This window comes from Myotis lucifugus, unplaced genomic scaffold (genome assembly GCF_000147115.1).
Source record: "Myotis lucifugus unplaced genomic scaffold, Myoluc2.0 scaffold_394, whole genome shotgun sequence".
NCBI lineage: Eukaryota > Metazoa > Chordata > Mammalia > Chiroptera > Vespertilionidae > Myotis > Myotis lucifugus.
The window spans coordinates 295,652-312,814 of NW_005871442.1; the positions used below are offsets into that span (position 1 = coordinate 295,652).

Consider the following 17,163-nt stretch of genomic DNA (forward strand, 5'->3'; position numbering starts at 1 on the left):
TGCTAAGGCAGCGTATCTCATGTGCCAGACCCAAGGCTAAGCATGTGACAGCATCCATTCACTCACCCCCACAAGGATCAGTAAGAGGGTACCGGTAGCCTCTGCTTTCCATTTGAGAAAACCAAGACTCAGAAAGGTTATTTGCCGATGGCGAAAAGTCAGGGTTGCAGCTAGAATGTGGGGGTTTGCCTGCATCCCTGGCCTACACTTTTAAGAACCTGGCTGCTGTTTGCAGTTGCTTATTTTTGGAAACACTCTAGCTAGGCCGGTCATTCGCAGATTTTTGGATTTTATAGGCTAAGTGGTTAAAGAGCTTTTATTTTGCCAATTAAGGCAATCTCTCTCTTCCTCTCTGTGTGAGACATAATACATATTTATATAGAAACATGCATCTACAATTATATAATAATTACATATATAATTAAACACATTTAAGACATACACACTCACACATATTCTATTTTCAGTGGCCATTACTTTATAAAATAAAAGATATTTTAAAAAATATATATTTTTATTGATTTCAGAGAAGGGAGAGGGAGAGAAAGAAACATCAATGATGAGAGAGAATCATTGATTGGCTGCCTCCTGCATGCCCCCTACTGGGGATCAAGCCCGCAACCCGGGCATGTGCCCTTGACTGGAATCAAACCTGGGACCCTTTAGTCCGCAGGCCGACACTCTATCCACTGAGCCAAACCGGCTAGGGCAAGGGTATTTTTTAATAACAACAATAACAACAGAATAAGAAAGTCCAGGAATTTATAATAAAGGACCTTCCTTTAAGTAGAATATTTTTGCTCAATGGAAAAACATCAAGTTGGCCTTATTTTTCTCAGTTTATTCTAAATAAGAAAAGATTCAGTACTAACTAGGGAGCCCTTTGGAAACCACTGCTCTAGCTTGTTAACATCCCCTCTAAAATTCGATGTCCAGATGCCAGCTCAACAGCCCGGCTATGGCCTGGCCTGCCTGCGTCCCACCTCCTACACGGATATCTCCAAGTTCTCGCCCACACACCTGAGCTGTGTGCCTCCAAGGTTCAGAGACGAGGAGCAGGCGAGGAGGGGGGCAGGCTCCGAGCTCCTGAGTCAGGGGTGGGGAGGGGGCTGACGGTTACAGCTTGACCTCCTCGACTGGCCTCTTTCATCGGCTGTGGTTTGAGGCCTGGTCAAGGGGGGACCTGCCAAAGAGAAAACCTGGCAGATGGGGCAGAAAGGAAGGGTCCGTGGGAATCTGAAACGACATGCTGTTGGCAGGAATCCTGTCTTGAACACCCATCCATCTCGGGAGGGCCAGGGTCCTACCTTCGCACAATGGAGAGGGAAGGGGGCGGGCTCTTGTAAAGAAGAGCAAAGGTTAGCTGGGTGGCGAGAGGAATGTGGCTGGGAGGAGAAGTGGGAAGACCATGGTGGGGAGAGAGAGGGGCACGTGGGGGGGAATGAATCACGGGAAGGAGAAAAGAAGGGAACAGGGTGCAGAAAGGGAAGAGATAAGGACAAGAATAAAGAGAATGAGCATGAGGTATGAGCAGAAGAGGCGCGGAGATCTAAGGGAATTCCACGGGAAGAGGGCCCTTCGAGGCCAGAGCCGGGGACGGGGAGGAGTGAGGGAGAGTCACAGTCACGCGTGAGGGAAGTCCTTGTGGATTCTTGCTGAAAGGAAGGCTGAGGGCTGAGTGAAGGTGGGTGAAGGCTCAGAAGGCGAGGGTATCAGGTTAAAGGGACACTGGGCTAGCTAGCTCCTGGCTACAGGAAGGGTGTGGAGGCACGGATTGTGTCCACTGGGGCTGGGGAGGAAAGTGTCAAAGGAAATCAGAGACAAGCTGGCAAAGCAGATGGAGAAAGAAGAAACTGGAGCTCCATGGTTGTAAGTCAATCAGGGTGAAATCAAAGTCCTTAAAATGCCTCCAGGATTTGGTCCCTCTTACCCCCCTGAGTCATCCCCCAACACTCCCCACTGTGTTCCCTCCACTCTGGCCCACCAGGCACACCCCTACCTCAGGGCCTCTGCACAACACTCTTCCTCCAGACATTCACTTTTTGGGGTCTCATTTACCTCACATCCTTTCCTTGTTTTTTCCATAGAACCTACCACCTTCTGGCATTTTATCTAATTTACTCTGCTTTGTTTATTGTGTGTCACACTCTCCCCACCACCGGAATGCAAGCACCGTGAAAGCAGAAATTTTATCTACTTGTTGATGCTCCCCAAGTACAGAACAATGACTGGAACACAGTGAGCCCACAATAGATATTTGTTAAAGGAATGTATGAATGGACGAGTCAATGGCCATCGCTGGGAACACAGGGCATGCAGAGGAGGAAGAGGAGAAAGAGGAGAAAGAGGAAGAGGAGATAAAGCAGAGAAATGAGGGAAATGTGTGCCTCTTATTTGGAGGGATTTTATCTAATGATGTTTTCAGTAGGAGGGTCTCATTTAATCATGTTTTTAATAAAGTCGCCCAAAGGTGAATGTAGAAAATGAAACAGTTATTGTCATATAGCGTGATCTTGGGGTCAATGCTGACTGCCCCTCCGCTCGATCCAGAATGAGATGCGAACCATGTTCTCAGCAGAGGGAAGAGGGATGAGGTGGAGCTATGTGGGCAAACCTATGTTACTGGGAATTGGGAGATCTGTGCACACACACGAACATGCACCATCTTGTCCCCACGTAAAGACTGTCTAGAGGACGACCATCGGATCTGAAAGGGCTCAGTCTCGGGCTCAAGGGCGTTGCTGTGACACCAGCTCCCGGGTTCTCCCCAATACCACCGTCCGGGCACTGCCCACGTGCTCGGATCGCATGCAGAGCTCACACAAAGCATTCCGTTCAGTTTCACAGTGAGCCATCGGGGATATGTAATCGTCATGTTACTACAGAAGAGAAAACTGAAGATGAGAAAGAGCAATCCTTTTGCCCGAAGTTCTCCCCCTCCCCCCTTAGTAAAGGGGGGAGCCAGGGGGCTCCAGGGGGCTGGCAAACTTCTACTACAAAGGACCAAACAGGGCATATCAGGCTGCTGGGCCAAACGGCTCACCCCTGCCTTCCCCGCACAGCCATGCACGGTACGTAAACAAGCGTGCGTGGCTGTGTTCCAATAAAACTTCATTTACAGTCATAGGTGGGCTACACGGGCCATCACTTACTGCTCTAGAGTCTGTGCTCTTTTTTTGTTTGTTTGTTAATCCTCACCAGAGGGTATTTCCCCCCCATTGTTTTTTAGAGAGAGTGAAAGGGAGGAGAGAGACAAGAAAGAGAGAGAGAGAGAGCGAGAGAGAGAGAGCGATGTAAGAGACATATCGATTGGTTGCCTCCCACGTGCCCCAATCAGAGCCAGGGATCGAACCTGTGACCCTTCAGTCCTGGGGCTGACACTCTAACCAGTAAGCCAAACCAGCTAGGGCTAGTCCATGCTCCTGAGCACTGACTGGCACAGCTGGGAAGCCTATAGGATAGCAGAGAGACCCCTGAGTGTTTTAACAGTCAGCTCCCACAGCCCAACTCGGCCGGTTCCTGGAGAACTGGCTGAGACAGGGGCACTTACATTTCGACGATGCCCTCTGGCAGGTTGGCGGGGATCTCCGTCAAGCCCTTCCCCCGGCAGTCCACGATGTTATTGCTGCAGGTGCAGGCCGAAGGGCAGGAGATGGAGTTGGCATTGCAGGATGGCGGCTCCGAGTGGGGGCCTGTGGGGCCAGAGCACAGTGGTCAGCTCGTGCAGTGTCAGGAGCCGAATGGGCTCCTGGGCCCCTTCACCAGCTACCCAATGAGGTGGCACTACACGGTCAGCTACTTGGAAAAGGATCACCAGCGGACATCGTCCGCATCTTGCAGACACAGCTGCCTCTGGCTACACATTCAGCCAGGAGGAGAGATGCTGCCCTTGACCTGACTATTTCTGGATTGTTCCACCTGCTCTGTCAGCCTATCACCCTCATCTTTCAGAGAAAGAGCTGCTCTCTGAGTCAAGCACGCACAAAAACATGTCACGAGCTGACCCTAGGACTACTGTCTCAGGGTGCCTCATGTCTGGTGACCCCGGCGGTGGGGGGGGGGGGGTTGGAGTTTACCTGGGATGTGGATGCTGAGTATAGACACACCTTCATTCCTTCCTCTAGTGTCTGGAAGTCACTGTCTAAACCAGTGGGAGGAAGGGAGGCGGGTGCGCATCCCTCAGCTCTTAATTTTGCTTCAGTCAAGAACTACTGTGAATTTAAACCAAAGTGGCAAAAACCCAAGATTGCATACAGAGAACAAGCTAACAAAACAGGTGTAGATAAACATACGCGTCACAAACATGTCACGAGGATCTCAGTCACCCCCTGTGGTGGCCACACCGAACCTCTAACACAAGAAGTGTATGCGAATGCTTTGAAAATACAGCAGATAAGTTTCAAATAGGACTAGTTCTTCAGAGTGAGGTCAGGATCCCAAACCCGTGGTTAGTTTTTCAAATGTGGACACTGAGGTCCAAAAGGCAGACTCAGCCGAACAGCCCTCCTGGACCTTGTCCCAGGCCTGCTGCGTCCAGCAGGGCTGCTCTGCGTCTGCCCATGTCCCTCCTCCCAGAACAGAGGGCCGTGGGCAGCACCAAACTCAGACTAACGCCGCAGACCTCCTCACTGGGCAGGCACAGGACGTGAGACACGGGGAAGGATGGCGGGAGTCTGGCCTCTGTCCCCTGAGGAGCTGAGGGGAAGCCGGGTGGGTCCAGCCACAGCAGTTGAGTCACAGGACCGACTGGGCCTCGGGCAAGTCCACCTCGGGACACTGAGTGAGACTTGAAATGGAGGGTCCGCCCTCCGTGCTCACTAGTCCCACCTGGGGGTGGCCCTTCTGCAGAGACTCAACTTGATGCCTGATGCCAGCCCAGTAACCAAAGACTCTTACTTCCCTTGGCCTCCACACACACACACACACACACACACACACACACACACACACACTTAGAAAGCATCGTCTTAGCTGGACACTTGAAAAAATATTCTTGTCTAGGGTACAAGGACTTCAAACTCTCCTGTGTCACATTAGTGGATCCAGTGGAGACCGTGGAAAATGCCAGAGCGATGACGACTTACACTAAACCCCCAGCTGCAACATTCATCCCAGGAGCTTGTGACGCGTATGTTTATCTTCACCTGGCTTTGTTTCCTGGGAAAGGCTTTCCTAGTACATTTCTGAGGAAACGGCAGCTCAGAGAACCAGCCTGCCTGAGCCGCGGGTCAGGAAGGGGAGGGCGAGTGGCTGAGAGTGTGGGCTTTGCAGTCCCAGTGCCTCTATTTGAATCCTAGTTCTATCACCTCATCCTCTGGTCCCTGTGCCTCAGTTTCCCCATCTGTAAAATGGGGGGAATAGCAATGCGTATTTGGTAGCATGGTTCTGTTGGGAAGGCAAAGGGAGTTAATGCATGTAAAGTGTTTGGAAGAATGTACAGCACAGAGGCAGTGCTTAGGATGCTTGTTGTTGTTAATGTCATTGTTATTCTTATTAATGTTATCAACGATGGCCTGCAGGACCCCCTCTGAGCTTTTTGCTACCATCTCAGTGGATAAGGGTTTGCATTGCAGACTTCGGAAGTCCTTCCTGGGTCTAAAGACTGACTATTCCCGTTCTTCGGAAACTGGAAGCAGAAGGAGTAAGACACCTCCCAGCGCCTCCCCGTCCCCTGCGCACCTGTCTTAACGGGTGGCAAAGAGGACCCACCGCGTGAAGGCTCCTATCCCTCACCCACATCCCGAGGAGGTGGGACGCGTGGCCCTGATGTCAGGGCTTTCACAGTGCCGATGGGGCCCCCAGAGAGAACTGCCAGGCCTGAGCCTGCATACCAAGGGGCAAGCACACCTGACAGCACCAGGGACCACGGCCACACCCGGGCCTTCCTGTTGGGGAAATGCCAGGGCTCCTCAGAAGCGCAGCCTGGGCTCCTGCCCATCCACCGAGGGGAGGGTATCGGATGGCTGTCCCCCTTTCATCTGTCAATATTACGTGGTTGGGGTGTTTCAGAAGAAAGCGGGGGAGGCATTATACTCAAGGGCTCATCTGGGTAACAGGAAGTTCTGAAATGAAGTTTTTCAAAGGCACTCAGACTCCGATGCTGGAGTCGGTTCTGTTTAAAGCAGACTAGGCTGTGGCCTTCGTCCCCTGGGAAGAAGCCGGTCCTACGCAGGGTAGCTCTGTCCTGCAGGCAGCGTGAGCGGCATTTCAAGGGGTGTTGTCAAGGCTTTTAAAAAAGCCTTTGAAAACGATCCTTAACAAGGTCACTAACAACACCTTTAATTACTCGGAGAGGTAATTATAGCCCCTGAGAGCACCTGGCTGGCAGCGCCCCAGCCGGGCATCCACACACAGGGAGGGCGTCGCTCTCCTGTAGAAACAGACAGAACACCGCAGGCAGAAGATGGTCAGCGCCTGATGGACCGAGCCCTGTCCATCTGGGCGCTGAGGGTGGAGCCGGCAGAAGCCCCTCCCCTTAGCTCTGCCTCTGGACAGACTGAGTCTTGATGTCAGTTCTACCAGAGCAGTGATGGTGTCTGTCTCCTTCCTGTTCGACCCCTGTGCCTAAAACAGGGCTCGGCAGGAAGCACCGTCTCAGTACCAGGCCTTGGGGGAGCGAGAGGATGAAGCATGGATGCAATTGGCCCAGAAGCCTTTGGACGTGGGGGTGAGAGGTCCTCCTGGAAGGGCCTGGGGGAGGCCCCCTGGGTCCCCAGTGCCTTGGGCTCTGGTCAACAGGGTCAGCCACAGAGCGGGGAGCTGGAGGGGCTATGGTAGATGGGACTCCCGTGCCTGAGGTCAAAGGCTTTCTACCAGAGCTCCCAGTGCTGGCCGAGGCCACCTGCCTGCCCCCAGCTCACTGGGCGCCTGGCTCACCCACACGGTCAGGGCGTCCCAGGCCCTGCACCAAACTCCGCCAGCAGGTCCATCGCTCCCAGCCTTTCCCGGGCATGCATGCTGAGGGTGGTGGGGGGAGGGGAGGGGGCAGTGAATTCCAAGGGGCAAAGTGAGGAACCCCCTCCCTTTCTATCCAGTGAATTCTATGACTACAAGCTGAGAAGCAGAGAGAAGTGGGAACGGAGTTTTTACATTGGGATAGGAAGAGCCTCCACATATCTTTCATGGGAGGGACTGTCCGGGTATGTGCCTGCTGCATACACGTGTGTTCCTGGGGCCGAGGAATCATGGGGCAAGCCTGTCGACGGGCACCACCTCTTCCTCTCCCTTAAACCAGAGCCCAGCGATGGACCAGCACACGGGACCAGCACCGGCGTTCTAAGGCGCTGGTTATGAGCTCAGGCCTCCTTAACTGTGTGCCCGCCTGCCTCCTTAACTGGCGCCCCGAGCTCTGCCCTGCAGCTCTCCCGTGGCACTAAAGGCTGCTGCGTGGAGGCTGGGGGGCCACCCCTCCAGACCAGGGAAACGGACGGGGATGTGGGCCAGCACCTGTCTCCCCACTGGGGCCTGGCCCACCTTTCCCCCTTTCCGCCACTTCAGCTCTGGAATTTTCATCTGGAGCCAAAGCTACCTCCGCGCCAAACTGGGAGGAAAGGGAAATCACTTGGTGATCGAGGGCAGGAATATGCTCCCAGCCAGAGCTCTCACGGGGAGAGTGCCATGGTCACCAACCTGGACGGGGCATTGGCGATCCTGTCTCTGCTGACCGCACCCCCTCTAGTCTCGAGAGACAGGAAAGGCAGCGGGTTGACCAGGGAGATGCTCCGGCTCAGCCTCCCCCTCATCAGTGTTCTCCTAACTGGCAGATGGAGATGATCATCATGCTGAAAGCGAAGGCCCTAACTTCTCTGCCCAGATGGTGGGGCAGAGGCCACTGAACTTCACCCCAGGAAGGGCTGTAGAGACGGCGAGGGACCGGAGCCCTGAGAGACAGAGTTCTTCCCTAGGACACGGTGGTGCCCAAGCTAAAAGTTACCACCATTCTCCTAAAAGCAGCTCAAGGCTGTAGGATGTGTCCTACGTGCCAGAGACTGCATTAAGGGCTGTGTATAGATGATCCCACTGGATCCTCATAAAAGCCATGACGGAGGCTCTGTTATTATGATTCCCATTAGACTGACGAGGAAACAAAAGAACAGGAAGGTTAAGCAAACTGCCCAGCATGTGTTCTTACCATCACCTCCGCCAAAAGACAGCCAAGCGCCTCTCTTTAGTGCCTTGGAATTGAAGGCCCTCACAGCCTCGGAGCCTCGGGAGGTGGGAGGAGGAGGCTCGGCCAACACACTGCCCTGTAAGCCACAATGCAGTGGCTGGGCACTCCTGTGCTGGGGACGAGTTTATTTCTTTCTGTCTTTAAAGAGAATGTTGCCCAGAGGAGCGCACAGAGCGGAAGAGTCCAATGGCCTCGTGAGCATGTGGAAACAAATTAACTCCAGCATTCAAATTAAGCATCCCTGTTGGCCTCTGGCCTTTCGAAAGCCAACAACAGGCTGTGATGACAATGGGACTCGAGCAATTATGATGAGAATATAAATGCACACGATTCAAATGCCAGAGGCATGATAATTTTGGGAATGGCTATAAACCTAATAATCTCATCCTCGCAATGTCCAATTATGGGGTTTTAATTAAAACCTCCTAAGGAGATGGGCGGCCAGTCAGGCTTACCTTAATTATCTTTATACTTAGTAACTGGTCCCAAATTTAAAAAAAAAAAGGGGGTGGGGGAGGAGGAGTTTCTTGTTTCCAGGGAGATACACCCATTTCATTTTTAATAATAAAGAAGAAGATGTTTGTTGAGAGGCCCCTCATTACTAGAAGACAAGATTAATCTTCCTGAAAAGGCATCTCACATTCAAAGGCCGAGGGCAGATGAGTGGGAAATGGCACAACCGGATGAGTGCGAAGATGTTCAGGGGAACGAGGCATGGACTCAGGAGTCAGATGTTTAACTAAGCCCCTTGATTTACAAAGGGGGGCCGGTAAACACTTTCTCAGATCAAGGTACCAGAAAACGGACACAAGGAAGATAAAGCTGAGGGTGTAAACCACCCAAAAGCCCCTTAGGTAAGGATGGAATAAAACAAAACATCTTGTAACTCACATCACATGAGCCGAGTGATGGCCAGAGCAGAGCCTTTTCTCTGGGCTGTTCTGTGAACTCAGACCCAGCCCCGGTCTGGCCAGGCCCACGGAGCAGGGGCTGGGGACTCTCCTCGTCCTGCTCCCTAACCTTCCGCTTGAGCAAGAAAAGCTAACAGAGAAACCAAGCAGTCCAGTTGTAGATCACAGAAAAAACACGAATAGAAAATAAAATAAGATAGAGTCCCACACCCCTGTGAAAAGTTCCCAGTTGATTCCCCAGAGGAAAAAGTAAATGCCTCCGATTGAAAGGGGACAGTCGACAGAGGAGATGGGTTTTGTCGAAGTGCACTGCTTCAGGATTTCTGGGTTAGCTGGAGTGAGAACAAGCCCGTGGCCAGGGCCGAATAGAGAGGACTGGGCCCAGACAGTGCACTTAATTCTAAGGGGAACATCAGGGACTCGGGCAGGAGGACCTCACAGGCTGAGACGAAAGCGCTCTCCTGTCTCTGTGGCCCTGTGTTTGATGGATTTTTTGATACCGTCAAAGGGCCCGGGGAGGTTTTCTGTGTTGCCCTGACTGGTGCAGGTGATGGAGCAACATGCAGGGATGGCTGATTGGTGCCCCAAGTCTTTCTAGTCTCCTGAGCAGATAACCCCAACTTTTGAAGAGATGTCCTTGCCCCCCTTTATTGGTTGAATTCTTTCTCCCACAAGTTATTGAGGGAAGAGCTTGAACGAGGAGCTAAAACAACCACAATTGGGTCTGCACAAAACCGCCTCATCCGGCTGCCCTGCTGGGCTCTGCCACGGGGTGGGGCCTACACCCCCGGCAGTGTGCGTGGGGGGTGGTCAGTACATGAACACAGCCCTTCTCTGTGACCTTCCTGTGCACAGCCTGTCTTGCTCCATGCTGCTCCCTCTGAAATCCTTTTGTCACAGCCTCCCAAACGACCTTGAACAATTATTAAAGAGGTAGCACGTTTTGGAGACTGTGGTCATCCAGCACCCCACTAATAATGGTGCTGGTTCATTCATCATGGATGCTCAATGCACCAGCTCCCCCAGACCATTAAGTCTGCCTTCGACTTTCCCAGAAAGAACCTGTACAGCGCTCTCTCTTCAACCCCTGAGATCCTGAGAAGCACCTACAGAATCCCTCATGGATTGGTGCTCCCCTAAACTCATACCATGGCGAGAGGGTGGAGATCAATAGCATGTTCATGTCTGGAATCTGTGGACTAAATTCTCATGTCCTCAAAAGATGCCTAGCTTTGCACTAAGAAGCTGCAGGGACCATCACATGGGCCTTATTGCTATAAACAGGGGAGGTGACAAGGATGCTCCTATGTACCCATTACCCTGCCTGGGCGATTGAGTCGTTTCACAGGAGGCGGATTCAGGAGTGCTGACAGGCCCAGGACCCACAAGGGTCAGCCTGCCCCCCTGGGCTCTGGATCCTGGCCTTGCCACTCCTCGGACGGGGAGGTACCTCCGTGATGGAGCGCGTTCGCGATCTGCGCAGCGTTAAACTTGGCACCACCTTTCCTGGTGTGTTTTAACATTCTCTCTAATTAGTTTTCCTCATTAGCTCTTGGATGACTCCTGCACTCTGTAATTATTTCTTTCACTGGCACTTACGCTGATATTGTCTCCTCTGCCTAATAATTACTGTAATTACAGTCACTATATTTGAGTTTGGTGCTCGTGTGATAAACGGTTGTATTAAATGTGTTTGATGGGAAGTGATTTCTGAGTGGGTGTCTATAGGAAATTATTGAGGTGCTGCTCTGAGATACGTTCCAATGTTTTTGGATAATGAACTTGATGAAGTAGTGACATGACAGGAACAAGCAGCAGAGAGCGCGATGCGGCTGAATTCACGGAAAATCCTTACTAGATTGCAATCGTGCCTACGGGCAGAAGTGCTGATCTGCACCCTGGTCACACCGGCCCGCAGCACATGTGGCCCAACCCCTTCCACACTGAACAGGGTGGCAGTCCAGGAGGGCGAGTGCAGCCCCAAGTGCCACGCCCCCGCCCTTCTTCCTGCGCGTGGACTCCCCAAGACCAGCCTCCGGAGGCTGCTGGGCCCCAGCTCTGGGACTGGGCTCCTGGGTTCCAGGAACGCCTCTGGGAGAGTCATCTTTTTTTATTTTTTTTTTCTAGAGGAAATAGAGGGATTAGCTCTACTTTTTTTTTTGCCCCTGGAAAAGGGAGAGTTGGTAGAACTAGAGGATATCATTGAAAAGTAAAAAATGAACAAGCAAGCAAATTTAGGATGAGGCTGAAAAGCTACTCCATCCTCCTGTATCTCTCAGCCGCCTCCCATCCCCGGAGACCAGCGCTGCCTCAGTTATCTGTGCACAGTCTGTTTCCTGGGCTACACGGCAATCCGCTCCTGTTACACTTCCAATGCCCAAGGTCAACTGCTTCTGTTTGCTCAGCACATTCGGTGGGCCCACTGCACTGTACTAATTAAGCTCTGCTTATTAGCTCTCACGTAGTTCTGTGCATGATGCTCAGGGCTTTATATGCATTATCGCATCCAGTCCTCCCAGGCATCCCTTGAGTTATGTACTATTATTATTTCCATTTTGCAGACACGCTAGGTAACCTGCCAAAGTCACATCCTAGTGAGGGGCAGAGCTAGGATTCCCAGCCACACAGGCTGATCCCGAAGCCTCCGTGGTCCTGCCTCCCAATTTCGATGAGCGACCGGATGCCAGGAACCTGTTTAGCAAATGCTGACGCGCCTAACAAGTGTGAGGTTTCTTAGCCCAGATGGACGGTCAGGCTTAACAGAAAGTGACGCATGAGCTCTTTGAGCCTTTTCCTTCAACAAATGACAAAAACCTTCTTTCTTGCAGCTCCTCGAGGCACCCCAGGGATCTCTAAGTGACGACAGAGTGCTGGGGAAACCTTGGGGGTTCCACACCGAGCTCTGGGCTGGGCGGGTGTCCAAGGTCAGGGTCAGGGAGAGCCTACGGGTGGGGCAGCCTCACCTGGGCACACGTACTCCTTCTTCTGCACGTCTGCCACATTGAAGCCCCTCAGGTGCACGGGCGCCATGCAGAGTGTGAACTGGCCAACCGTCCGCCGCTGCCGCAGCCAATCCGAGAGCCAGGCCAGGTGGCAGTCGCAGTGCAGGTGGTTGGAGTGGAGGCGCCTGGGAGAGGAAGGGACAGAGGGAAGACGCTGTCACAGGCTGAACGGAGGGGGCCAAACCTTTCTCCAGCGTGATATTCCCAGAAGCCCCGGGGAGCACGCCCTTCTGCACAACTGAGTCACCACAGGAGTCTCAACCCTAAAGTCGCTGAATCACAAACTACAGTCATCGCCGCATGCAGGCTCCATCCCACGGATGCCTCCTGGGTTCTGAGCAATTCAGTTTCTTAATAGTCCTTCCACACTCTTCTCCCCCCCAACCCCCCCAAAGAAGCCTCAGCACAGGAGGGGAGCGTGGCATCATCACAGTGACAGTCCGGAGCGAGCCAAACTTCCACGGGTGGCTCCTGTGCAGATGGCATTGCTGGAGCTATGATTATGAGTTATTGACGGCTTGAAACAGCGTCTCATCAATGCCACAGTCTATGGAGGCACTGGGCTGAGATCTGAGGTGCTTTTAGCCTTTCTTTCTCTCCCCAGGTGTTCCTTCAATGACCCCCTGCATGTAATCCCAGTGAGCCCCAAACCAACACCACTGGGTGCCCCATCAGGTTGAGCACGGCCCGGAGAGAAGGTGTGCCCTCTCCACCCTCCTATTCCAATAGGGGGCTGTCCCCACCAGACGCCTGCAGTCTCCACAGCCTCTCCACAGTGCCCTGCGTCTGCCTCCCAGCCCAAGCCCCCCTGGCACACCTGCTACCCTGACTGGCTCAGGGACCCCTGGGAAGACCCCCTATCCAGTCCCAGGACTCTGGCTTCTCCCTCTAGTAGCTGTGATTCCAGATCAGTTTCTCCTTGAGTGAATAAGAGGCCAAAGAGCCGCCTGCAGGTCCCAATTCCAGGGGAATCCTGTCTGGTTAAATGGCCCGGATTTCCTTCCCACTAACTGGGGGCAAACTCAGGATGTGCAGGGGCTTCTAAACATCCTTCCCCAAGGTTTCTCTCTCAGAGGTTTCCAACCTGCTCGTTCCACCAGCCCAGGCCATTGGGAGTGGTGGGAAGAGTTTAAGTCACATCAGCTTGTCATACACTTGGCTTTCCGATGCAGATGTCAAACACCCAGCCCTGGGCATGCTAATCAGCCGGCAGTGTTGGGGACTTCCACTCGGTGTCCAGCCATGAGACTGAGTGCCGGCAGGAGCAGTGGCCAGGCCACCTCTGCCTGAAGTGGAGAGAGCGGAAGGGCTCTTGACCACCCTCCACTTAGCGCAAGGTCAACATTGCTAACTGTTGGCCAACGGCAGCTCACTTGTGCCCCCCATGGAAGTGAACCTCTGGCCGGCCAGGTCCAGTGGGGGCCTTGCAGGCTAGGGGGCCCACATCCCATCATACCAGATGGACTAAATGAATTCGATTCCCACATAGAATGTCATTTTTTCTGCTGAAAAATATTTTAAAAGATTTTTATTTTAAAATGATTAATTTTGATGGTGCAATTTTCTTTTTGGACTCCAGAGCCAATAATTAAGGTCAAACTTAATAGGCTCCTAGGTCCAAGACACAGTGCCTACCATGGGACCCAAGCAATTCTCCCTTTTGAGCTTAAAGCTCAGACACCCCCCTCCCACCGCTCCCCACCCCCCATGCTGCTAAAGGCGCTCCAGAAAGAGATGCGACAGGTGGGAGGGGTTGGGGAGGCAAAGTCCTAAGTTGGGGGAAGGACCTCAGTTTCAAGAGGGAACGCAAGACCACTGTCTATTCAACAAAGATGACCCCTTTGTGCCGGGACAGAGAGGGCCTGGCATGAGCTTGCAGGTCCCTCTTTCCTAAAGAGCATGAGGAGAGGGACTTCCTGGAAAAGGGCAGCATCAGCGAGCTGCCGGAGAGAGAGGGGACTCCATGGCCACCCCCCCACCCCCCGCCAGGGGCTAGGCTGCCTGGGATGATGGTTGGTGGTCCGCTGGGAGGCAGGCTGGTGGCACACACAGGCTGAGGGCCGGTCCTGTGTGCCAGGAGGGAGCTTTTGTGTGAGAGTTTGGCTTTCCTTAGGAAAGGCTGTGGAATGGAAGCGGAGGACACAGGGGTTCATGTTGAACCAACGAGAGTGGGCCCACAAGCCGGATCAATGAGAACGAATTCCTGTCGGTTCCAATCAGGGTAAGAGAGCAATGCAAGAACAGAAATGAGGTTTAGGTGAGTTGGATCCTTGCTGAGCGGGTTACTTTCTGAGATAATCAAAATGTCAGAGGTCCCCCTTTTGGAAGATTCGATTAGGTGGGTGCTGCCTGAATTCCCGACGGCCAGCCCCAGCCACCTCTCCCCTGAACCTTGCTCCCTGACCCTTTGTCCGTCTTTGTAGGGGTCTCTCCTCTCCCAAGGGGGACCCTGGAGAAGAGGTGACCAAAAATGACTTGGAAGCCACGTGAAGGCTCTTGTCAAAAGCCTGGGGCAGTTGGTGGACTCAGTTTCCCCCCTGCTGCACACTTACCCACCAGGAATGCTGGGAGAGTCCAGCTGGGCAGGCTCTTTCATGCCGCCCTTCATATCATGTTTGGGAGACCAGGTTGAGTAGTGTCACCCCCAATGTGAGCCTGCACTGCCAGGAGGAGTATTCCTCATCCTCTGGAGTGAGAAGGAAATGATTTTAATGACTTTCAATAATCTTGGTGGGTCGGGTCGGCAATGACATGGGGGCGACACAGAAGCTCCGGTCACCTGCCTTGGCCCATCTGGGACCCGTTCCTCTGCTGAACAGGATGCGCTCAGGCTCTGAGGTCACACTGCCTGGATGTAACACTGGCTCTGTGCTTTCTGACTGTGACTTTGGGGGGCGATTTAACTCTGGGCCTCAGGGTTACCCTCTGTAAAATGGGGGTATTAACCATGCCCCCTTCCCGTGGTTGTTGTGAGGATTGAAATGATTCCTGGTGAGTGCTCAGCACAAGGCCTGGCACACCGTGATGTTGGAACTTATTATTGGGAGGAGATGAGCCTCAGACTCCTTCTCCCAACCTGGGGCCCTGGGTGCTTCCTGCACGTGGTCTCGCGGGCTTTGCTGATGGAAACACCATACTCCAGGTCGGCAAAACCACCTTCACAGAAGATAAGGTGAATGGATACAAATGCCAATTTGTAATAGGTGCCTTTTAGCCACAGATGCTAAATTAAATTTCCAGCAAATCCTTTTAGAGGGAGTCAGTGTTCATTTTCTATAAAATGTGGCTTTCTGAATTCAATATAAAAGCTTTCCTTTAGAAATCCCATTTATGACTTCCTTCCTCTCTCCCCTCCCCCCTTCTCCAGCGCCAGCCCCCCACCCACCCCCATAATCACAGGGAAGGGGATTAGTCAGCTCAAGTCTCCAGGGAGCTCTGCACAGAGCCATCTCTGAAATTAAACTAAAGAGAAAATGGCACAAGGCAGGGAGCAAAGGGAGCAGACGAGACTGATTGATTGATTTGAACTCATCAGATGAGTGTTCAGGACCACAGGGAAGGATGACAACAGAAACAAGGAGAATAAACTCTTCCATCCTCTTCCCAGACCCCATATCCCCAAACAAAGCACCCGAGATCCAGACCTGGCCACTCCCTGCCCCCCGCCACCCACTGTCCTAGGGACCCAGCCCAACCTCCGCTACTGCTGCTCCTAAACTGAAGGTAACAAGAGGGGAAGCAGAAGTCACAGGGGAGCAGCCCCAGGAGCTGGCTGCTGATTTCTGCAGGGAAAAGCCATATTTCTCCTAGGCAACCCACTCGCCTGGGGGCACAGGCCCAGCACCCTGAGACCCACAGCCCTGGCCACACTCTTCTCCAGCCCATTGGTGATTTGATGGGGACTTTGAAAAGGTCTTTGAAGACCCAATGGTTTCTCCTTCACACTCCATCAGTGCACCGTCCCATTTTAAAAGCGGGGGAAGGGATGGATTTTCTTGGCTGAATTATGTTATCATACGAGGGATCAAAGGAAGGGCTGGGAACAGTGATGGAATCTGAACCCGGATTCTTCTTCTTCATAACAACTAGTATTGGTTGAGTGCACACCATGACCAGACACACCTCGGTGCACTGCATTCTCCCAACAGCTCGGAGGCAAGCATCTCACTCGCTGTCTATGAAGCACAGAGAGATGGAGAAACTGCCCAGAGGAAGTGCCACCCCTTGGACTTACACTCAGGTCTGCATGACTTCCAATCGGTGCCCTAGCATACTCTGCATTGTTTCCTCACACACTGCTCCATTGGTCTCCACTTCATTCCCACCTGAGATAAGGTCACTTTTTCACCCTGGCAGGGGGTCCTCAACGCTTATGAGCATCCTATGAGCATTGAAAGCTCCTGGAGGGCTAGTGAAGAACAGATGGCGGGGCCTGCCCCAGGAAATCTGATTCCGTGGGGCTGGGGTGGGGCCTGGAGTTTGTTTGTTTGTTTGTTTGTTTGTTTTTTTAACAATTTCCAGGTGATGTTGGCCCTAGTAGTCTAGGGCAGCAGTCGCCAACCTTTCAGACCTCATGGATCACCAGTGGTCCATGGACCACCGGTTGGTGACCGCTACTCCAAAGGTTTCCTTAAACCAGCGGTGGCCAACCTTTCGGACCTCACAGACCACCAGAGGTCTGTGGTCCACTGGTTGGCCACCGCTGGTCTAGGGACCCCACTTTGGGAACGACTGCTCTAAGGATTTTCAAACCTTTGTGGATTCCATGTTGCTTAGGGGCCATGGGTAAGCTAGGTGCTTAGTACTTGCAGTCCAGATCTCTGGCTAAATAGTGATGATACTGATGACCATGATGATGATGATAATAAACCATTAATATCAGTTGCTGTTCACTCCATGCCAGGCACTTTACATTCACAGAGGAGGCAAGAGACGCCCTGGGGCTAACCATGTGTGGATCAGGTCATGGGGCAGAGGTAATGCACACGATAGAAGATGCTAGAGGGCATTTTCAGAGGAAGATATTGTGCTCGCCAAGAGCCCAAGGCAAAAAGCACCTGCTTAACTAATGGGAAAGGAG

The 17,163-nt window shown here is 52.7% G+C and overlaps 1 protein-coding gene across 1 annotated transcript in view; it reads right to left on the bottom strand.

The window, feature by feature from the left end:
- Positions 1-17,163, bottom strand: part of SLIT3 (slit guidance ligand 3) — a 481,227-nt gene that overhangs the window by 83,986 nt on the left and 380,078 nt on the right. The window contains 2 exon segments of the mRNA XM_023743480.1: positions 3,551-3,692; positions 12,045-12,208. Of these exon segments, the coding sequence (XP_023599248.1) occupies positions 3,551-3,692; positions 12,045-12,208 (306 nt within the window).